The following is a 22,380-nucleotide window of genomic DNA, read 5'->3' as shown; positions in this document are numbered from 1 at the left end:
CGCCCAACAGTTGATCTCGTTCAGACCCTCCTTCTTCACTATTGCCTCAACGCCACACATCCCAAACATAGAGAAACCTCCGGTGGCAAGTGTAATAAGTGCAATACACAATTTCTTTCTAATTCTTCTTTTATTCACAGCAGGAGGTTAACAAGCGGCTGTAACACTTTCGCTTAGGCGCGCTCACAGCAGAAGACGCGTAAGACCAGAAGCCGTCCTATTTATAACATTTAGCCCAGCAACAAGCCGCGGCTGACAGCTATCCGATCTTGGCGCCAAATACAACAACCAATAGGAAACAGGTAAACAGTTTACATTACTTCTGATGATTTCTGCTTAACAACAACTATTAGAAATTTACCTAGATACAATTCCTTTTAATTAACTGCGGACATAACACCCCTCCCCCTTCTGGTTAGTATTTTGTTACCGATTTATTCTGACAAATAAGTAATATAATCATCCAACCGGGCAGGTCTTCTGGGTGTCCTTTCTGATCGGCGAGGATCATGGGATACTTGGGTGTCTACGGAAGAGGAGGGTTCCTCATGTCCTGATGCATACGATTCTCCACGACTGACATGCGGTAGAGCAGGGGCAGCGCTGGAGAGGTCAGTGTGCCCAGGTAAGTCCCAGTCTATTTGTTCCTGGTTTCTGCCCGGCCTGTTATAACTCCCTGCGGGGAGTGAAGGAGTAGAAGCCCCATTATTATTGTTATTCCCATTTTGTTTCAAACTGGCTGTCTCCTGTCTCCCCCTTATGTGATCTATGTGTCGTTTCCACAGGCGTCCATCAGTTAACTTGACCATGTAAGTCTTTGGGCCAGATTGTTCGGTCACCGTGCCACGTTCCCATTGTTGGCCCCTGTCAAAATTTTTAACAAATACTGATTGACCTATGCACATTGCCCTTTCTGGAATAGACATATTTACATTTTTGAATTGTACAAAAGAGGGGTGCAGTCTGTCCAGGGGAGACCTCAACTTCCTCCCCATAAGCAACTCACCACCAAGACCGCCCCAAGCCTCACCCAGTAATACAATTATGGGGCGCTGTGATAGAATGTCTCAGAGATGGAGACGGGGACGAAGGCAAAGGCGGAAGCGAAGGTGGCGCCCGAGGACAGTCGCCATCTTCCGCCAAGCAGCTGATCTCACCTCTCCTTTTCGCTCCACCACCCAGTCGCCTCAACAGAGCCTCCAATAGCTGCAAGCTCAGCTGTCAACTCTCACACACACGGTAATGTCAAAATGTGCTGCTCTAAATTAGTTCAAACAGTCTAGACTTAGATGTTTCACCGTAGTCCGGCGGAGCGGTGTCCTCCAGCTTCCTACTGACCGGTCACCGGAACCAAAAGCCCCATTGCACTAGGATTTATTTTTGGGGAGGACTCTCCCCAATAATCAGGCTTGGACTTCTAATAGAAAAATCACTAGAATATCTGTAATGACTTGTTAAATATTGTGCAGAAATAAAGTAAAAATATTTGTACTTGTGTTAGGAATAATGTCTCCCTTATTTTGTGTAGAAATATACATGACCTTTTTAAAAACAATTTATGAAAAATAATTTATAAGAAAGCAATTAATTAGATACTAATAACATTGCTGTAATACAGTTAGGCCTTGATTTAAGAACACAGTTGACCCCCAAATTTATTTTGTTTAGTGAGACGTTCAATGCATTTTGCCCCGTTTTACAACCTTTCTTGCTTCAGTTGTTAAACGAATCACCATGTTTCTCCACTGCAACATAATTTCTCCCAGCAGGAGAAAATATTGAAATTGAAATTTCTTTTTATTGTTGGTACTCCAGAATGTCTCTTATGCGTTTTAAGGGCACAAGATATAACTTATGGGTGTGTGTGTTTAATTAGAATTAAATTCTCTCTTCATCTCCCCCCTTCTTTCTGTGTGCGTGTGTGTGTATGCAAATCATTTATTTAAAACACGTGTTTGTTTCTTAAGAACTCGGTTTTTAAATGAATGAAGGAATATACAAATAGGTGCTAGCCTGCGTTCTTTCTTGCGGCTGCATTTTCCGAATCTCTTTGTGTCGCTTTTTCAGCTCTATGACTTGTATGGGAAGCTAGCTTGTGGAATTGTAGTCGGCAGGAAGAGGGTTAAAACCATCGAGCTGGGAGCTGTCAAGCAAAACGGAGGCGGGAGACAGGATAGACTCGAGGGGTGCTTTCCTGTGCTTGAACCCGCCACTGCCTCCACACAGGCACGGGAGTGGCTCTTTCGTTCCCAGGCCCGCGGTTGGCAAAGGCGTGCAAACCCCGCTTGGATTCCTGCAGGGAGAATGAATCGGTGAGATTCCGAGGACAGATTCAACCGTGTGGAGGCCGATGTATGGGGAGAAGGACAGGCAGCCCATACCTTATAAAAACATCCATTTATGGGGGAAAGCCTGTAAGAAGGACAGCTTCATCCACCTTTCCCGCCGCCTCCATTCACTCTTCATTTCTCTCCCAGAGTAGTTCGCAGCGGGGAACTACTATGCTATGGAAAGTGCTTTTTCTTGTTCATTATTATATCTATTTCTGCGGTGGGAGCGTGATTGAAATTGAGCACGATCCATGGCTGTACTGTACTTGTGTAGTATAATGGGCAGTGCTGGCTGTTACCTGTTTCGTCTAGGTTGTAGCTACAACGCATGCCCCAAAATAGAAACATTTTTTACTTTGTAAGCATTGTTCATAGAAATGTTTGATTTAATTCTTCCAATCTCTTCTCATTAGCCATTTGAAATGTAATTTATACTGTAACGTTTATTTTTATTTATTTGCATATCAAACCTTTATTAATTTTATAAATAATTCAAGGAGGAGGATACCCCCTCATCCTGTTTTCCCCACAATAACAATCCTGTAAGGTGGATTGGTCTAGGACAGGATGACTGCCTCAATGTCATTCAGTCGGCTTTCATGCCTAAAATAAGATTAAAATTAAGCGTTTCTCAATTTCTGATCTGGTATCTTAACCACTAAATCAAACTTATTGAGAAATGCCTCTGTTTATTTATGTTTACGAAGAGAAGGAAGGTGCTGAAGTCAGGTCAGGACTGTTTGTCTGTCTAAGCAGTATTACTGAATGCTCTAAGAACTGAATAATGGAACATGAAATATATAAATAATAACAGCATTAAATATTAATCTAATGAGGAACACTATTCTGAACTGTCAAATACACATTTTCTATTTGAAAACTTTGAAATGTAAAACAAAACAAAAAAAGCAGGTTGCACTTCTAATATCTATGGAGTCTGTGGAGAAAGGTGGCATAGAAATCAAATAAGTAAATAAATAAATCTCTAAGAATACTGTATCATGTCAAAATAAAAAAAAATCTGTAGAAATATAGCTACCAAACAAAATGGTATCAAATTAATGATAATGGTACAAGATTCCAAAGGCTAGTATTGCAGATACTTTAAGAAAACACAATTTTCAATATATTTTCAAAAGAAATCAAAAATATCTTTATGAAAAAGTACATTTGCTCCAATACATAATAAAAAATAATATTGCTCTTCTAAAAATTTTATTGAATCATCTTGGCAACATAACATATAGGCAATATTAAAATTTCTTTGGAAGTGATTTCCCCATTTCCTTTATTTAATATGCAGAATTTAATTACAATAGTACATTAATTGATTTGGCCTCAGAAGACATATCAATGCAATCAGCTGCTCATATTCATTACATTTTTATATTCTCAGGCAACAAAGTTGATAAGTACCTTTTTCCCTTTTTCCCCTCCTAGAAACCCTATAGGTTTACTTTAAAAAAAAGCCCACCCAATAATTCAGAGGATTTTATTTTTAGATGGAGTAGAAACCTATTGATGCCTATTTGGCATATCAGACTGTCTGAATTACAACTCCAAACATCCATCATCATTGATCATGCTGCTGGAAACACCTTTTTGGCAAAATTGGATCACAAGTATCTTACCCTTGCTGTTAGGCAAGTAGCCTATGGAAATTATCAGGATTCAGAAGAATATGATATGCATATTATCAGGATCGAGAAGAATATGATATGAATATGATATGATATGATTTCTAGGCAACCACAGTTTGTTTATTTTGTGTATATTTAAATAATATAATGATTTGGAAACCTGCCATTTTGAAAGAAGAAAAGTGAGTTGAATGAAAGATGAACCAGTTCAGATTAATACATCTAAATTTCACTGGCTTGGTTCCAGGCTAAGTTGTGCTTAAAAGAAATTTATTAGACTGAAGAGGACACCTGAGTCATGGATTCCATTGATTCCACCTACTCTAGGCATGACTAAATTTGGATCCAATCAGTAAAAACAAATAGTCAGGGCCATTTATATTGATATAAATCATCATTTTTTTAATTTAAAGAACTTTCATCCTCAAAGAGAGATTATGAACAAATAGCACCGTTACTACATATAACCCATCTAGATGGTGCAAATGTGAAATAAAGAGAAGCTATGAATAAAATATATATTTTAAACTCCACATTATATTATTTCTTTTCCACCCAAATTATTCAGCTTTTGGCAAGACTTGTCCTCTTTCTTTTTCTTTCTCTTTTTTTTTGAAATTCTGTTTTTCTCCCCAGCAGGTTCTGAGGGCAAAGTTATAATCCAGGAGCTCAGAGATGTTTATCAAGATTTAGAAGAAAGCAAAAAACCCAGAAAATCACAGCCGCTAAGTCAGTTCAGTTGAAGGAGTCTTTTAAGTAGAGCACTTTAGCCTCCTGCCAGAAGAGCTGGCCTGAAAAGTATCAAGACAGGGTCTTCTTTTTCCTGCCACCATCACTCTCGCAAGACTGGCAACCATGGGAGAAAAGTCCCACACTTGCCCTTACTGTGGGAAAGGTTTCCGGCGAAACTCACATCTTACTCGGCATTTAGCTACCCACTCTGGATTGCAGCGTCCTTTAGGTGGGAAACGCCTGGGACAACAAGTGCCAGAGGAAGACCGTCCCTTCAGCTGCAGCTACTGTGGGAAGACTTTTGCCCGCAGTGCCCATCTGGCCCGGCATCAGGAAACCCATTCTGGGGAGCGACCCTACAAGTGCACCTACTGTGGCAAAGCCTTTGGGCGCAATTCCCACTTGACCCGCCACCATAGCACTCACACTGGAGAGCGCCCCTATGAATGTGGTGTCTGTGGTAAAGCTTTCACCCGCAGTGCTCATGTCACTCGCCACCAAGGAACTCACACCGGAGAACGTCCTTTCCGCTGCACACGTTGTGGCAAATGCTTCACCCGTAGTGCCCATCTCCAGCGCCATCAGGGCATCCACAGTGGGGACAAGCCCTTCTCGTGCAGAGACTGTGGAAAGGGGTTCACACGTTATGCACACCTTGAGCGTCACCGTGCTACGCATACGGGAGAGAAACCCTTCAAATGTGCCAGCTGTGGTAAAGGTTTTGGGGCTGCCTCTCACCTTGTAAGACACCAGAAAACCCATAAAGTTTAAGGGCTGGGTTTTGTGCCTGTTGCAATTTAAACAAAAGAATTGGCCAGTATGAAGTACTTGGGCATATCCTTTGCCATTATATCTCTTTTCTCCAATCTAAAATCTACTTTTTGAAGGAAATAAGTTCAACCCACTTAACAATATTTACACTTAGTCTGCAAACAAATTGAGGTACTTTGAGCTTTTGCCACTTCAGCAGCACCCATAGAAAAAACAAATTTAGATGGTAAAACAGCAAACTCTTCTATTTTGTTTTCCTTTTGGGGGGGAAATTATCTCAGAGCTGCCAGTCACTTATGGATTGTGTGTGCTTTTACTCAGTTATATAAATAAATGCTGTATTTAACTCCACCTTTTCTTGTAAGAAAGATGCCAGACTTATTCATTTATGATTCCCTGGCAGGTGTTTCAAAATCCCCTGCCTTGTCCTCCAGCATTATCTACATTATGCAGTTATGATATAAATGTGACAATCTGAATCAACAGAAGCAACTTTATGGCAATTTCCCTGGAATGTAATTGGAGAAATTATTTCATCAGCTTTGGATTTTGAACCCGTGGTCTCATCATATTGTTGTTAGAACTACGTGCCATGTTCATCTAAGAGACTAGCATTGGACTTGAGAGTTACTGTGCCTGCATAATAAGTTCCTTAGTAGCCTGTAGCAATAGAAGGAAATGTTATTGAAGCTGAAGCCAGTTCTTAAGATTTGTCTATCTCTTCCATGCCTCTCAAGACTTTGAGGCTTGATTTGCAATGATCTAACTACAAGTGGTGCCTGCAACACCATGTTGCAGCATAGTGTATTCATATACAATATAGTGATATAATCTTTCAGAGACAACTCAACTTATTTTTCCCTTCCTTTGAACTGTTTGTTCATGTAGCATGTTGATGCACAGAGAATGCTCTGACATTGATTTTCTTTTTAATTTCAACAATGATTTTCTTCTTTATTTTATTTTTTTGGAGGGAGGAAGTTACTGCCTTTGGATTTAATTTCTAATTATTTTTCTCTGTTTTTCAAATTTTGATATTGCGACATGCTGATAATTTTCCTCTTATTTCTCAGTAGCCCCATATGGGTTACATAGCTATCATAAATGTACATGTGTTTACCAGCAATATTGAGAGTTATTCATGTCCAGTACTAGATATTTTTTGTGGGAGAAACAAGGAATATGCCAAGACTTTTATCAAGTGAAATTGCAATGTGAAATTGCAAATATTTCATTTTTTTTTTCATTAAGAGAATATGAGTTCTTACATCTTGTCTTGCATCTCCCAATCCTGTAGCTTTAGCTGAATTAGCTGAACTAATTTTTCCTCTTTATAATTAATAACTAGCAGAGTTACACTGACAAATTTTCTTAAATAACAACTGTGTTCTAGTGTAGGTAAATAAATTAGATACAAATTCAACAAAACAAATTGTTGAAAAACCTGCTTTAATATTTTGTTTTTTAAACTAACATTTTTTAATGGAGAAGATTTTAAATAATTGCTGTCTGAACAGAAAGGAAACTAGAAGAAATATATGGAGACAGCTGGAACCTTTAGCTCCTCCTGCTGTGAAGTGCATCAGAAAACTCGATGAGGCAGCAGGCTGGTTTTTTAGCTGGAATTCCAGATAAACTATAATTACCCAAACTTTTTCTGTTTTGATCTTTCTGGGGGAATGGCAATTTATTGTGTATTGCTGATTCAAGTCTGACTCCCCATCTGTGGTTTTTTGTGGATACAGAATTCCCAGAATGTTTAAAAGCTCTGCTCATACAAAAACTAAGGATGTTTGTACAGAATGCTCACCATGCCCGTGATTTGAGTAATATGTGACATTTGGACCTGGAAACAGCTATAGGCCACTTGGTTCTGTTGCATGGACTGGTAATAACTTGGGCTGTTTGAAACCAGAGAAACTCAGCAATAGGATTGCAGTTGTGCAGCAAAACTGTCAAAAAGGATTTTTAAAAAAGAAACAGACAAATAATAGATGGGAAAATTGGAAATAAGAACTAATCACAACTTGTAAAATATACATGATTTTACTTGAATGCCAAATAAGCAGGACTTTTAGCCTAAGTGAATTGTATTTCAATTGGAAGGAGCCTTATACAATATATGGTCAGCTACCCTGAATTCATTTTAATTACCAGATGGAGGCACCATTTCTTGTATATTCCAGCACTTCTTTGATGATTATCTTGATCCAGCATTTAAACAAAAATATTTTGGGAAAGAATATCAAGAATTAACTGTGATTGCCATTCCTCCATGCTCTTGCAAATCTCTTATTTTCATTGTAAATTCCGTACAAATGTTTGTAATACATCAGTTGAAGAGCAAGTGGCAGTACATTTTCTTTGGTTTTCTATGATTTGAAATTAAGTTGGACATTTGTTTTTCTCAAGTTGATAGAACGCTGTAGAAATGCTGAACTCGCAAACAATACTTTATTTGCATAGTATTCTGTGTTGTAAAAATGTGTGATCATTGGCTGCTTTTTAGCATTCTAGGAGGCAGCAGTTGCTGAACTGTTATTGAGATACCCTTTACTTAAGACATGGAAAGACTTTGGTGGAACAAACCAAATAGGTTTTTGAAGAGGCAACTGAACTTTGTTTTTCTTTGAAGATGTTTTCTCATCCAAGAAGTTTCTTTAACTCTGAAAATTTATTTTTTTGACTAAAGTTAAGACTGGTCAATTTGAAGGATATAAGTCCAGAATTTCCAGTCTTTTGTAATAAATGACAGCTATATATTTTTCCCAATTGGGATTCAAATTAGTTTTTTGTTGATAGCTCCTATTAAGCTACTGCAATATGCCTGGATTCACATATTGCAGTAAGTCATTATAGCTCTTTTGTTTATTTGGGGGAGATAAACATATTGCATGAGGCCAGCCATTGTGATTTGTAAATTATGGCTTATAGCATAATATGTGCAAATGTTGTCAGATATAATTCAGTAAAGCATTGTTAAACAATCATGGCATAATGGAGTCTATGAGGGCAACTATTGCCTCCCACTAAACATTGAGCTCATTAATGGAGTAGAAAGTTACGTATAATTAAATATGATCACAGAGAACGTTTTATCCTCTTCATTTTGTTTATTCTAGAACTGCATAGAAGAATCCAAACCTTCTATCTTTGAAAATCTGATTGTGTCCTGTTTATGTTTTAGAATCTTAACATCAGCAGGACAAATTTGTCACAACCGCCTCAAACCCCACGGCTTTCAGTAGCACTAAAATCCCCTTCCCAATGAGATATTCTTCAAATAGAGTTGGTTTATACTCATATAATCTGCCAGCTTGCAACAATTATACAGGCTGGAAGACTCAGCATGCCTGGAGGATATTTATTGAGAATAGTTGAACTGGAATAACTTTTAATAGATCAATTACTATCATTACTGTATTCCATTAAATCCTTTTCCTTAGATTAGCCATCCCCCATATTATGGATGCAGACTTCTGCTAAAAGAAAACCAGTTGTTAATACATTAGTCAACATACTGATGGCACAGAAGAGAAATACTTAACCACAATTGGGACCAGCAATTTCATTACTACCCATAGGTGAGGCAGTCAAGTGAGATATGCCACTACAGTTTATAATTTTACTGCCAGCTCCTCCATTGACTGTTTATCAGAAGCTCCCTGTGAAGTATGCCAATGGCTATCCCATGACAGCAGATTGTGATGGTTGTAAATGCCACTGGTAGCGAAGCACCTGGATTTCAATCATTTGACCATGGGAACACTGCAATGGCTGTAAGTTCAAGGACTGGTTATAAAGCTACTTTTTCATGCCGTCATATAGCTAAGTCAGATCGTTCTGTACTGTCATGCTGTTCCTGAGCATAAATGAAAATGAACCTATAAGGAAGAAAACCAGTGCCATGCTCATCTCTCTGAAGGCAGAAAAAAGCCAAGTTGGATAGTAAAAGAGCACCAATGGGATAAATGACTTTCTAAAAAGAAGCAGCCTATTCATTCCCTAGTCTGTCCTAAAACATACACTGCCTGTCTTGAAAAAAAAATGTGATGAATCTTATACAAAGTTGTCTAATACTGAAAGAAAGAGATAGGGGTGTTTGGACTCTGCTTGTATTGTGGAGATGTTTGAAAAAAAAGGAAGACATCGATCTGGTGTTTTATTAATCTGTCTTCTTTAAATATTTTTCATGTGTATACTGTATTTTTCCTGTTCAAAATAGTATGAATGCCATATTTTAGAGAAAACAGAAAATAGTATTATTTCAACGAATCAGCTAAGGACCAACTGATGTTAATGGAAATTAAAAATAGAGATAGGGGGGCTACAGGGGAGATATAAAAGAAAGGAATGGGCTGAGTTGGTCAATTCCCAAAATAAAAATAGAAAATAATTGAGGAATGTAGTTGGTGAAACAAGGTTATATTTTCTCCTTTGAAATGAATGAAATAGAGGGTTTATTCAGAGTGTAGTATGAATATTTTTATGTAGAAGAATGCACAAAATTGGAAAGCGATTATTCCTATGTGTATTATAGACCAGGATAAGCAATCTGATACTTTCAGATATTATTGGCAGAAGTTGATAGGAATTGATAGCTAAACATCTAGAAAGCTTGTTATCCAAATGCATTTTTATAGTTTGAGTGCTGCCATCTTTTTGGTAGAAGTCAAGCCTTTTTAGATAGGAATTGTGAATTGTTTGCTGATGCAGTGGTTTCTGTTTGCATATAATCAGAAACAAATATTCTGCAACCGTTGATCTTTTGCATTCATTCTACATGTGAGTTAGATACAGTATTTTGTACAAAAATAAAATAAGGTTTCAAGACTGTTTACATGTGAACTATTGGGATCCAGTAACTTCATGGAATTAGGGGTCTTGTCTCTAAATATATAAGCTTAACATTTCTCAATAACTTTCAGAGAGATTGTATTGGCAAGCAATACAATTCTATGTATTCAGTTATAATGCTGCTTTTTATATGTGTTTTTTTAAAAAAAACATGAAAAAAATCTTATATTGCATGGATTTCAGGTTTTCCCAACGTTTCCAATTTTTATCTGGAAAGAGCCTTCGTTTTCCTTCAATTCTTCCAAATTTTTGGCAATATAAAAAATACTGGTACATATGTCAGTCTACCCAATATTTACACCATGATTAAGTACTGGTTTATAATCAATTTTCTGGATATGTATAATATGCTAAACTATGAAATAACCCTATAGGCTAGGTTCATACATTAATTTTTTTAAAAATCAAACCAATGATCTGGTACAGCAGATTACATTTGGTCTCAGATTTATCTAATCAGTGACTGGTCATATATCATAAGATAAATTACAAAGCAAAAGTGACATTCTAAAAAACTATATAGATTTTTTTTAATAATATGTGACAGTGTTGTAAGACTCTTTTTAGGGTTACATGCTTTTCCCCCTTCTATAATTTTAAACAAATGAAGTGAGTTTATGCCGCCTTCCAGCAAGATCTAAAAAAACAAATATTAATTCCTACCAGACGGCCATTTGTATTGCAGTAGATCTATGCACACTAGTCCGGGCTATTCAAATTTTATTTGGATTTGCAAAGAGAACATGGAGCACGTTTTCCCCTGCAAATATCTGTTCTCAAATTAATGGAGATGCATCCTTCCCACTATCCTCATTATTCTAATTCTGTGCAGCAGCTCCAGCTAGTTATAGTTAAATGATTCCCAACTAGAATGGCCAGCTATATGTTGCCAGAGAATGCATCATCAAAAGAAAAGACATGGAAATAGACAATTAAAATTCGATATTGTAGGAATGCAATGGATTCTCAGTGAAATGAAAAGTGATGGAAAAAGCTGATATGGTTCATCCATTACACTAAATCACGTACAACCACTTTTCAGAGTGAGGTGGAAAACATATAAACTTAGTAAATTTTAAAAATGTATCAAGTTTTTCACGCCAAAAGTTCCTCAAGCTTGAAAGCTAGCAGTAGAGGTTCAAGGAGACAGGTGCTTGATAAGACATTTTTATTACAGATACTAAAAAGGCAAGAATGGAGTAATCAGTATCTGCCAGCTGCATAATATAAGCCATGCCTACATGTAGCATTCCCAAAGTTCAAACCTTGCAGTTTTCCTCTCCATGGAAGGGATGGAATGCATCTGTTCAGTGATGTTCATCCACTGGTGTTATGGTCCTGCCTGATGTTGGGGTCTTGACTTCTGATCTTGATGATTCTGGCCCTCGCAATTTGCTTAGTTACTGATAGTATATTCAATCGAATTTAGTTTGCAGACCCTGGTTTTTTTGTAGCTTGATATATTATGTAAAGCTCTAATTGTGATCTGTTCAATAAAATGTGGCTAAGCATATTATGTCTGAGCACAGTGTGTGACTGCAGTCAATGACTAAATTATTTATGCCTACTCAGGATATTGTCTTGGGAAAGTTCAGCAGTAGCCTTCAAGCTTAGATTACTGTTCATTCTGGTTAGTTGTGATTAACTTGGACTTCTGAATAAAGTTGAAGAGGGAATCTTGTTTCCCACTGTTTCTAAACTTACATTTCCAGTACCTTAGTTTAAAGGATTAAAAAAAATAGTTGTATTCTGTAGCTCAAGCTTCTGGCCTCCCACAGTGCAGAACTGCCCCTGTAGCTCCACTTTAATTAGAAGATTGTCCATTCTAAAATAACTCTTCTATTCTTCAAATTTGGCTTAGTTTTTTTCTTAACCATCAAGTTTTGTTATATTTTAATATTAGTGTACCAACTAGTCTCCTTAAAATAAATATCTACCATACTTCCTTTCCTGTGTTCTTTTGTTTTTAGGAAAGAACAGGACAAGATACATAACACCCTCCTGGAAAATATCTATAGAGTTGTTTATATGTAGGATCTCAATTAATTGATTCCATGCCTGTCTGCTTTTTCTTAAGACGTTTCCAATGAAACATTGTCACTTTCATATGAATATTCTCTAGGTTCTTAGAACTTTAGTTATTTAGGGTGCAGATAGTCCCAAATGCAGACTTTGACATATAAAAATGTATCGTAACATGACAGGCAGTAATCTTAAATTTCCAGAAACTCAATGAATGATTTCTCTAATGAACAAATTGCATTCCATTAATGTTTTCCAACATACCTGATTGGATTTACAGTATATAACAGTAAATCAGAATTTGATTTTATCCCTCTTTTTTACCTAATGAATTATACTATGCAACACAGTTTATTGCTGACTGCTGTATGTATACCTAGATATTTTGGCTTATTCAATTTAAAATAATTAAAAGAAACCACAGGCTTGCCATGGCTGTATTTCCACTCCAATATGTATCAATGTACTTCATTGTTGTTCAGCTTTAAAGCATTGCATATAATATACTTTAGCATTATCAAACCTAGTGCCTTCTGATGAAAGGAGGCTCTGCTCACCCACCCGCAATGCTTCTGCGCATATGCAAAAGCATTGCACAGGCACACAGCTTCACATGCAAGCTGGTGGCAAGATAATTTACAACCTACCACTGTTCATAATGTATGGTGTGAATCAGAGGTGGGCTAACATTGGCACACGTGTGAGCACGATTTCCAGGTTTTTTCACTTCTGTGCATGTGCAGAAATGGGCAAATAGGTAAGTGCCCACTCACCGCTGTCCGCCACCATTTGCCCCCCACCACCCGCTGACCACCGTTCACTCACTCTTGGGGCGAACGGCGGCAGCACGGGCGGTGGAGGGAGCTGGCCCGAGAGGCGAGCTAGGGCCTTGCGACGGGGGAAGTCAGTGCTCGTGGGCGGGGGAAGGAAAGGCTCGTGGTGGAGGAAGGTGATGGTGAACTTATGGTACAGATACTACAGGTGGCACATGGAGCTATATCTGCTGGCATGTGAGCTGTTGCCTTAGCTCAGCTCCAACATGCATGTGTGCCAGCCAGCTGATTTTTCATTCTCGCAGGGTCTCTGGGAGTGCGTTTTTGGTTTGGGGGGATAGGGGAGGGCATTTTTAAACCCCCACCTGGCTTCAGCGAATCCTTTGGAGCCTGGGGAAGGCAAAACACAAGCCTACTGGGCCCACCAGAAGTTGGTAAACAGGCCATTTCTGGCCTTCATAGGGTGGAGGAAGCATTGAATTATGGGTGTGGGCACTCACACATGTGACATAACACACGTGCACCCTCTTTTGGCACCCAAGGATAAAAGGATTCGCCATCACTGGCCTAGGGGGCAAATCTGCTTTGCTTGTACAGTGATATCTCGTATTATGAACCCCTCATCAGACGATCTTCTCGAGATACGAAAAGTTTAAGATCTTTTGCCTCTTCTTCCGAACTATTTTCATCTTACGAACCTGCTGCCGCCACTGGGAAACCCCACCTCCAGACCTTCCGTTGCCAGCGAAGCGCCCGTTTTTGTGCTGCTGGGATTTCCCTTAGGCTCCCCTCCATGGGAAACCCCACCTCTGGACTTCTGCGTTTTTGCGATGCTGCAGGGGGATCCCAGCAGGGGAATCCCAGCATCGCAAAAATGGGCGCTTCGCCACGGAAGTCTGGAGGTGGGATTTCCCAACGAGGGAAGCCTCAGCGAAATCACAGCATCGCAAATGCGATGATGTTGCAATATAGCAAAACTGATGTCTGGGTTTCCCAATACTTTAGCTTTCCTGATATTGCCTTTGGTATCTTTCTGTTTTCCTATTATATTAATAATATCTGTCTTTTTCTCTGTATGAAATAAATACTTTTGAAAGAGATTCTGAAATGTTTTTTTTTTTTAAAATAAATCGAATCCATCTGTGATGACTGTGACTATTTTTACAAGAATTGGGGATAATTAAAAATTGCAAATCCAATAAAATATATGAAATCACTACAACTAAAAGGATTCAAGGAATTATAATTAAAATCAATAGAGTTATAATTGGTTTCATGATAATAAAATACTGTATATTGAAGTATCACAAATGCAACAGAAAAAGTATCAAAGAGATGTTGCCATAGCAAGACTTCCTTGCTAATATTCCAAAAAGAATATAGATTATTTTGTAATGGAATACAGTATGTCAGTAAAGACAAGTGTTAGAAAACAAAAGAAAACTCTTGAAATATCAGAAGCCTACCTGACTTTCTTCATTCCATGTTGATTGTACTGCACATCTCAGGAATACAAACTGATAAAACAAGTGGAAATGGAATGGAATGTTGCCTGAATTTAATAAATTAAGAAAGGTGATGATGCGGTTATTGTATGACCTTTTCTGGAAGTCTCTTAGCAACTGGACCAGTGGACAATTTAACAAAGAACTTGGCTAATAATCTCATTTCTATCATACACGCATTTAAATCATTTGAAGCTGGAGCATCCAAGTACAAACTGCTTCTTGGAGCCCCAAGAAAGGAATGCTGCTTCTTGGGCTGACGCCACAGCCCTTAAAACTTGGTTAAAGTGTAAGTGACCCCTATGACAATCATTAAGTATTGTACACTTGATTAACTTATTTTTTTTCTTTTATGTACACTGAGAGTATATGCACCAAGACAAATTCCTTGTGTATCCAATCACCCTGGCCAATAAAGAATTCTACCTACCTATCTACCTATCTACCTACCTACCTACCTACCTATCTATCTATCTATTAGATTTGTATGCCGCCCCTTTCCGTGGACTCGGGGCGGCTCACAACACAATAAAACAATTCATGACAAATCTAAATAATATACAATTTAAACTTGTATTCTATTCTATTCCATTCCATTCTGGAATGAATAAACAGCCCAACCTCGTCGATTAACAGACTGATGATTGAGCGATTATGTTCTTCTATCAATGCAACCAATGACTACATTCCCTCATTAGCCCCCCCCCCTTAAAACGTAACATTTCTCATCTCATTTTATTCAAACTTTGAACAAGCACAGTGTCGTACCAACTAAGAGTGTGTGTTTGCGTGCGTGTGAGTGTGTGTGTGTGAGGGAGAGAGCGAGAGAACAGCAACAATAGTGGCAAGGAGTTTACACATACACCCTTCTTGGAAAGGTCCCCGAGGCTGGGCGGAAGGCTTCCGGCCGGTTTTCGCCGCCCCGCTTTGGCCTTGTTCCGCGTGCAAGGCAGAGGCGATGCCGCTAGAGGGCTCTGGCCATTGTCAAAAAAAGAGCGAGCGAAGCGACTGTTTTCCTTTTCTTTGGCTGCCGCCACCGTTGCTGCTGCTGCTACTGCTACTACTACTGCAGCTCCCGTTGCCGCTGACGATTTTGGGGGCTGAACTTCCCAGGTCAGTACCAGAGAGAGCGAGTCCTGTTGTTGCTGTTTCTTCTGCTGCTTTCGTAGCAGCCTCCCGGAATCGACCCAGCCCGAGAGCCAGCAAGCCGCTGTATCAAATCGGGAAACCGCGGAATCTCGGCTTTATTTATTCTTCATTTGATAGGCAAGATTCTCAAGTCGGCAGCTCAAGTCAGAGTCGCCTAGGTAACTCGAGGTGATTGGGAGTGGGCACTGGCCAAAGTCCAGCCAGGCAACTTCCTCGGTGAGGGAGGGAATTGGAGGAGGGGGGGGGAAACCTATCACAAACGAAAGGAGCCAAGACGTGGGACTTTCTTCGGCGCCTCTTTCAACAACAGATGAGTCCCGTCTCCCCCACTCCCTCTTTCTGGTATGAAAATCTGAAGACTCCCTAGACTCAACAAACGAGACCTAGATTAGGAGGGTGAAGCAGTAACCGCAACAAAACTTCCAGGACTGGAGAATGGCAGTTCTTAAGGGTGGATGGATGAATAGGGAAATCTGTACACATTCCTCCCTGGAAGGGCTACAGCGCACATGTTCTGCAGAAATTCAGTTGGTGGAGTTTTCCTCCTAACAGCTTTTCCAGCCCCCCCCAAAAGCTTCACCTGTTGAATTTCCAGGCGATCTTAACAGAGTGCTAGGAAGTGTAGCAAGACAGGTAAGTAGGACTGTTGTAGGACTGGCACGGGCTACAATTCCTAATATCCCTGGCCATCAGTAATGCTGAGTGGGATTGATTGGCCTTGCAATCCAACAAGTGGAGGGCATTCTTTACTTTATAGGGCCGGCAAACCAAAGGCCAATTTAGGATGAAATCAAAATTATTAGCACTGTGACTGAAAGGCCTCTCATTATAGGCCAATAGAGTTAGTTTTGGCTTCTGAGCAGGGAAAATTATTCTTTCAGAGGCCAGAGCCTTCTGCAGAAGTGAGTGATGTATTTTGCTGAGATACAATGGGCCCTTCTGGACCCATGCCAGAGACCTGTCTACAGGGACATTGTGCAGGACAATTTTGGGACTCTACTGTCACTAGGTAAGGATTTTTATTTTTCTTTCTTTTCTTTTTGGATTAAAATATTAAGGCTAATTTGAACTAAAAATCCCAAAATGGATTAGCGTAATTTCATTACTTTTTGTTGCTTTCAGAAAAATGTTAAGCCTTTCAAAAACAGAATTATTCACCAGGCAGGACAGACTCTGTAACCTGGAAAATTGCATTATACTACCATGTCCACAAATGTCTCTCCAGTATAAATTCATCTTTACATGCCCGTTTATTATGAGTAGTTGTGTTTTTTTTAAAAAAAGGTCAGGATTGCCCTATGTGGCGATAGGTGAAAAGATAAACATAAGCCTATTTCTTGCCCTTGTATATTTATATAATTTCATAGCTTCTGAATCATTTCAAACATTCTGGTGGAATTTAATAGAATTCTGCGAGTTTGCTACAAAAGTTCAGGAACTGGCAAAAAGGGTTGGCATCTCCTATTTGTGTCATCAGATTTGGAAGGTATCTAAATGGTAACATTAGTGGAGGGGAGAGGTATTTCTAAATAATTTCTGATCCAGTTCTTCCACAGAGCTGGGACGGCCAATACAACTAAAAAACAACAACAAACCCCTTCAGCCTGGTAACGTACCCACTGCCTTCCTTAGAATAACAGCATGAATGGCTGTAACTTCCCCTCCCGCTACCACTGCTCGCTTCACTCTCTTTCTTTTGGCAGACGGAGGAACCATGAATTCAAATTCACAGCCGGGCGGGCCTGAGGGTGTGCAGAAGCAAGGGCGGCCTGAGGGCTCTGCTTATGGGGGACCACTTTCAGCTGGGCAGCCGAGCGAAGAGGCAGGGAAAGGATGGGCCAAGCCGCCTCTTTTTTCTCCAGGGACGAAAGACAATGCCGCCATCCCACCCCGTGGAATTCATATGGGGCCTGGCCCCAGCTTGTGCATCCAGTGTGGAGAGAGCCTGGCCCAGACTCAGCAGAGCCTTGTGCAGGCCCAGCAGAGCCTTATCCAGGCTCAGCAGAGCCTTGCCCAGACTCAGCAGAGCCTTGCCCAGACTCAGCAGAGCCTTGCCCCGCCTAAGAGATCTCTCCTCTCTGCCGACAAGCAGTACCCCTGCTTCGATTGTGGGAAAAGCTTTGGCGTCAGCTCCCACCTCACCATTCACCGGAGAACTCACACTGGCGAGAAGCCCTACGAGTGCAACGACTGTGGAAAAAGTTTTAGCCAGAGCTCCACACTCGTCCTCCACCGCCGCATCCATACGGGAGAGAAACCATACAAGTGCACAGATTGTGGGAAGAGCTTTTCTGTTAGCTCCCATCTGACCAAACACCAACGGATCCACACAGGGGAGAAACCGTACGAATGCCAGGTGTGTGGGAAAAGGTTCAGCCAGAGCTCCACCCTCATCCTTCACCAGAGGATCCATACAGGGGAGAGGCCTTATAAATGTGATGAATGTGGCAAGACCTTCAGCGTCAGCTCACACCTCACCATCCATCAGAGAATCCACACAGGAGAGAAACCATTCCGTTGCATGGAATGTGGGAAGAGTTTCCGACAAAGGTCTGGTCTTAGCACTCATCAGAAAACTCACATGATGCTCGTGAGACCTTATAAGTGCCCACCTTAGAAAGGTGGACCCACATGCGTATCTGCAAGTACCATCAAAATTCTCCATCACAGAGAGAGAGGGGGGGGCAGAATAACAATAACAAAGTTGGAAGGGACCTTGAAAATCTTTTAGTCCAATCCCCTGCTTAGGCAGGAAACCCTACATCACTTCAGACAATTGGTTATTCAATAACTTCTTAAAACCTTCCAGTGTTGAAGCATTCAAAACTTCTGGAGGCCAAGTTGTTCCATTGATTAATTATTCTGTTACGAAATTTTTCCTTAGTTCTAGGTTGCTTCTCTCCTTGATTAGTTTCCACCCATTGCTTCTTGTCCTACTCTCAAGTTCTTTGGAGAATAGTTTGACTCCTGAGCTATTGGAACACTGCTATCGTGTCACCCTAGTCCTTATTTTCATTAAGCTAGATCTACCCAATTCCAGCAACCATTCTTTATACGTTTTAGCCTCCAGGCCCCTAATCATCTTTGTTGCTCTTCTCTGCACTCTTTCTAGAGTCTCCACATCTTTGTTACATCGTGGCGACCAAAACTGGATGCAGTATTCCAAGTGTGGCCTTACCAAGGCATTATAAAGAGATATTAACACTTCACCCGATCTTGACACAGAGAGTTTTTAAAAAATAAACATATAGAAACAAATTGACCACATAATTTTGCACTGGGAAGGCAGACTTCGGGAAGTCAGATTTAGATTTTTGTAATTATAATCAGAAGAGGTCTTATACAAATGTGCATATTTTGCCTTAACTTGCTTGCTTTGTGATAGACGCACTGCTGGATAGTGTGGAATTTTGATATGACACTTGGACAAGTGAAAAGTAAAGCTCTCAACTGAATAAAGACCCAGAACTTACATCTATATGCAAGAATAAGGATGAATCAGGCCTGCTTGGAAGTTACATTACTGGATTAAATTTCTGCTCTCTGATTTGCTTCTACAAGTCCAGCTTCCCAGTGTAAATAATCTTTTCGCAGATACGTTCTGCTGCATTAAGAGACTGTGGAAAGAATCTTATTGAAAATTATGGGAAGCTTAAGTTAATTGTGTTGTGAGGGTGCTGCCAACCAGCTCACAATAAAGTTACAGTGTTATGTATCTTCAAAAAAGCACTTCAATTTCCACAATATTGAATATTGAATTTACCAAGTGGACCTAACACAGTTTATCATTTTTGAGTTCATAGTACTCTTGCAATGTTAGTTATTTGGAGCAGTGTTTCCCAACCAGTGTGCCGTGGCACACTAGTGTGCCACGAGACATGATCAGGTGTGCTGCGAAGCTCAGAGAAAGAAAACAAGAGAAAGAGAAAGAGAGAAAGAAAGAGCAAGAGAGAGAGAAAGAAAACAAGAGAGAAAGCAAGTAAGAGAGAGAAAGCAAGCAAGAGAGAGAAAGAAAGAGAGAGAAAGAAAGAAAGAAAGAAAGAGAAAGAAAGAAAGAAAGAGAGAAAGAAAACAAGAGAAAGCAAGCAAGAGAGAGCAAGAGAAAGAAAGCAAGAGAGAGAGGGAGGGAAGGTGGGAGAGAGAAAGACATAGAGGGAAGTAGGGAGGGAGAGAGAAAGAGAGCAATAAAGAGGAAAGAAGAGAGAAAGAAAGAGGGATGGAGAGAGAGAGAAAAAAAAGAGGGAGAGGGAGAGAGAAATAGAGCGAAAGGGAGGAAGAGAGAATTTTTTTGTCCAAACTTTTTTTAGCCCCCTCCCCACTCAATGTGCTCCATGGTTTTGTAAATGTAAAAAATGTGCCGCGGCTCAAAAAAGGTTGAAAATCACTGATTTGGAGAATGTTTGAAACATGATTACACTCTTGATACACCAGACAGATAGTATTGATAACATTGTCTCTTATAATTTGTTCTCCTTTCTTGGGCAATGGCTAAGTAATTCTTAAAGATTCACAAAGCATTTAAAAAATAAAATAACACAAGAAAAGTGGAGGTGTGTGTGAATACCAGCAACCTTTGATCTCTTCACTCTAGTGCTCTGCCATTTTGTAAACAGGTCCTTTAATCTAATTGTTCCCCATTTCTACTATCATTTCTAAATGGCTGTTACTGTAATCGTTAGCTATTTTCTCTATGGTATGACTGTGAGCCTCATCTGGGCCTTTGATGTTAATTAGGAAGTGGGATAGCAATTTAATCAGTCATAATTAATAACTTCTTTCTGAAATGTTTGAAGGAGATACCACTTTCCTGATTCACTATCCAAAGGAAAACATTTATTCTGTACTTTAATTTAAAAGAGAAGAAGAGTGTGAAGGCTAAAACTTAAAAAACAAGACATTTCCTGAGATCTGGTCTGTCCTTTTGAAAAACTCAGAACCATAGGATATCAAAACAGTATCTCTCTTCAGTTTCTTTGGTTTAGCTATGTGGCATTCTGAATAAAAAGAATGTTGACCATGCCTACATTTATTTAGGGTTATATGGAATCTCTGAATCTGTCTGCAAAGTCTATCTCTTAACTGCATGAACCACATATGTCATCTTTTGTCAACACAATGCAGACCAAATTATTTCTTCCATGTGTCTCCAAAACAGTGATAGCTGGAAACTGCAGCAATCAAAGTTCAACATATGTGGAGATCATCTGTTTGAATACAATTTATGTAAATGCTACTATCAGAACTAGCAAAACTAAAGAATTAGAGAAAGTCCATTCCTTCTTTGTTTTCTGTGATATCCTATTGTACCATTTGTGTAGCTTTAGAAACTTTTTTCAATTATCAACCATTCATCAATAAATCTCTCGCTACAGTCTGACCCTGTATCTGACTTTAGTAAAAAAAATAATTAAATTTTAAAGAATTGCATGAAAGCATTTTGTAGGGTTATTTTTAAGTGATTTCTGGCAAAAGTGGGGTTTTTTTTACAAGATTTGTATCTGGATTTTCTACCCAAAGCAGTTAGCAATCCAATATAACAAATAGACACAACTGAAAAAAGCCAGAAAAAATAGAATATGATCACATAGATATAGGTATAGAAATTCATTTGTAAGGTAAAGGTTCCTCCACGCATGCATATTAGTAATTTCCAGCTCTAGGGACAGTGCTTATCTCTGTTTCTAAGTCAAAGAACCAGCACTGTCTGAAGATGTCTCTGGTCATGTGGCCGGCATGATTAAATGCTGAAAATGCGCAGAGTGCAATGATGGGCTACCAACATTTTTACTAGCATACTGGGCATGGCTTATGCATTTTGTTTCAACATCTTTCAGTGCAAATTGGGCGCTCTGGGGTGGAGCTCCAAATTTTGCTACCAGAACTGACCGTTCCCCTAGGAGCCCATCACTGGTGGAGCCCTTCCCACCAAAGTAGTGCCTATTTTTCTACTCGCATTCTTCACATGCTTTCAAACTGGTAAAACCATCTAATTTTCTAAGAATTTTTCATTCGTTTTTCTGTGTGGTGCCATGGCTCCAGGTGAAATTCCATAGAAATTAATGTGAATCACATTTTATTTATTGTTGCCAAGTTACACAGAACCACCATATAACAGATTACAAATAAATAAAAGTGACTGACTTTTGAAAAAAGACTGGCAATGTGCAATTGTTAAGCTTTCCAAAAAAAGTTTGATAAAATGATAATGATTGTGGAAAATATTCAGATACATCTAACTATATGTGAATCAAACTCACAAAAGTAATGTAATTTGAAAGTAGTAGATTTGCCGGAAAGAAATAAGGAATCTACAGACCTAATGCTTACGGACTTAGAACTAACTTGAATCGCTTTTCACACCTCTTTGAAGTTCAAGCAGGAGTGAAATCCAGCAGGTTCTAACAGGTTCTGGAGAACCAGTACCCTTCCCCTGCCACGCTTACTAAGCCACACCATGTCCACCAATCCATGCCCACAGAACCAATAGTAAAAAAAAAATGTATTTCATCACTGAGTTCAAGTCTACTTCCTTCACAGCAGCAGAAAACTGACAGTTGAGAGGGGATAAACTGGCTTTCTCTACAAAAATTAAAAGAGATTG

General features: G+C 39.4%; 2 protein-coding genes across 7 annotated transcripts; both read left to right on the top strand.

Annotated features, from left to right (window-relative positions):
* Positions 1-2,069: 2,069 nt before the first annotated feature.
* On the top strand, positions 2,070-11,853 carry LOC139153554 (zinc finger protein 436-like). 2 transcript variants are annotated; one of them, XM_070727630.1, is made up of 2 exons: positions 2,070-2,312; positions 4,610-11,853. In XM_070727630.1, exon 2 carries the CDS (start codon positions 4,826-4,828, stop codon positions 5,471-5,473), a length of 648 nt encoding a protein of 215 aa, XP_070583731.1. In that variant the 5' UTR covers positions 2,070-2,312; positions 4,610-4,825; the 3' UTR covers positions 5,474-11,853. The 2 variants fall into 2 exon arrangements, with proteins under 2 accessions (XP_070583731.1, XP_070583732.1); XM_070727631.1 differs by having other exon boundaries at positions 4,607-11,853.
* A 3,598-nt stretch (positions 11,854-15,451) lies between these two features.
* On the top strand, positions 15,452-21,211 carry LOC139153553 (zinc finger protein 664-like). Of its 5 annotated transcripts, none has more exons than XM_070727625.1 (3): positions 15,452-15,743; positions 16,661-16,788; positions 17,483-21,211. In XM_070727625.1, the coding sequence occupies exons 2-3, from the start codon at positions 16,689-16,691 to the stop codon at positions 18,394-18,396; spliced, it is 1,014 nt and encodes a 337-aa protein (XP_070583726.1). In that variant the 5' UTR covers positions 15,452-15,743; positions 16,661-16,688; the 3' UTR covers positions 18,397-21,211. The 5 variants fall into 5 exon arrangements, with proteins under 5 accessions (XP_070583726.1, XP_070583727.1, XP_070583730.1 ...); XM_070727626.1 differs by having other exon boundaries at positions 15,452-15,937; XM_070727627.1 differs by lacking the exon at positions 15,452-15,743 and adding an exon at positions 16,073-16,121.
* Positions 21,212-22,380: the final 1,169 nt, after the last annotated feature.

This window comes from Erythrolamprus reginae, chromosome Z, assembly GCF_031021105.1.
Source record: "Erythrolamprus reginae isolate rEryReg1 chromosome Z, rEryReg1.hap1, whole genome shotgun sequence".
In the NCBI taxonomy this organism is placed as follows: Eukaryota; Metazoa; Chordata; class Lepidosauria; order Squamata; family Dipsadidae; genus Erythrolamprus; species Erythrolamprus reginae.
This window is presented reverse-complemented; position numbering and strand designations above follow the sequence as displayed.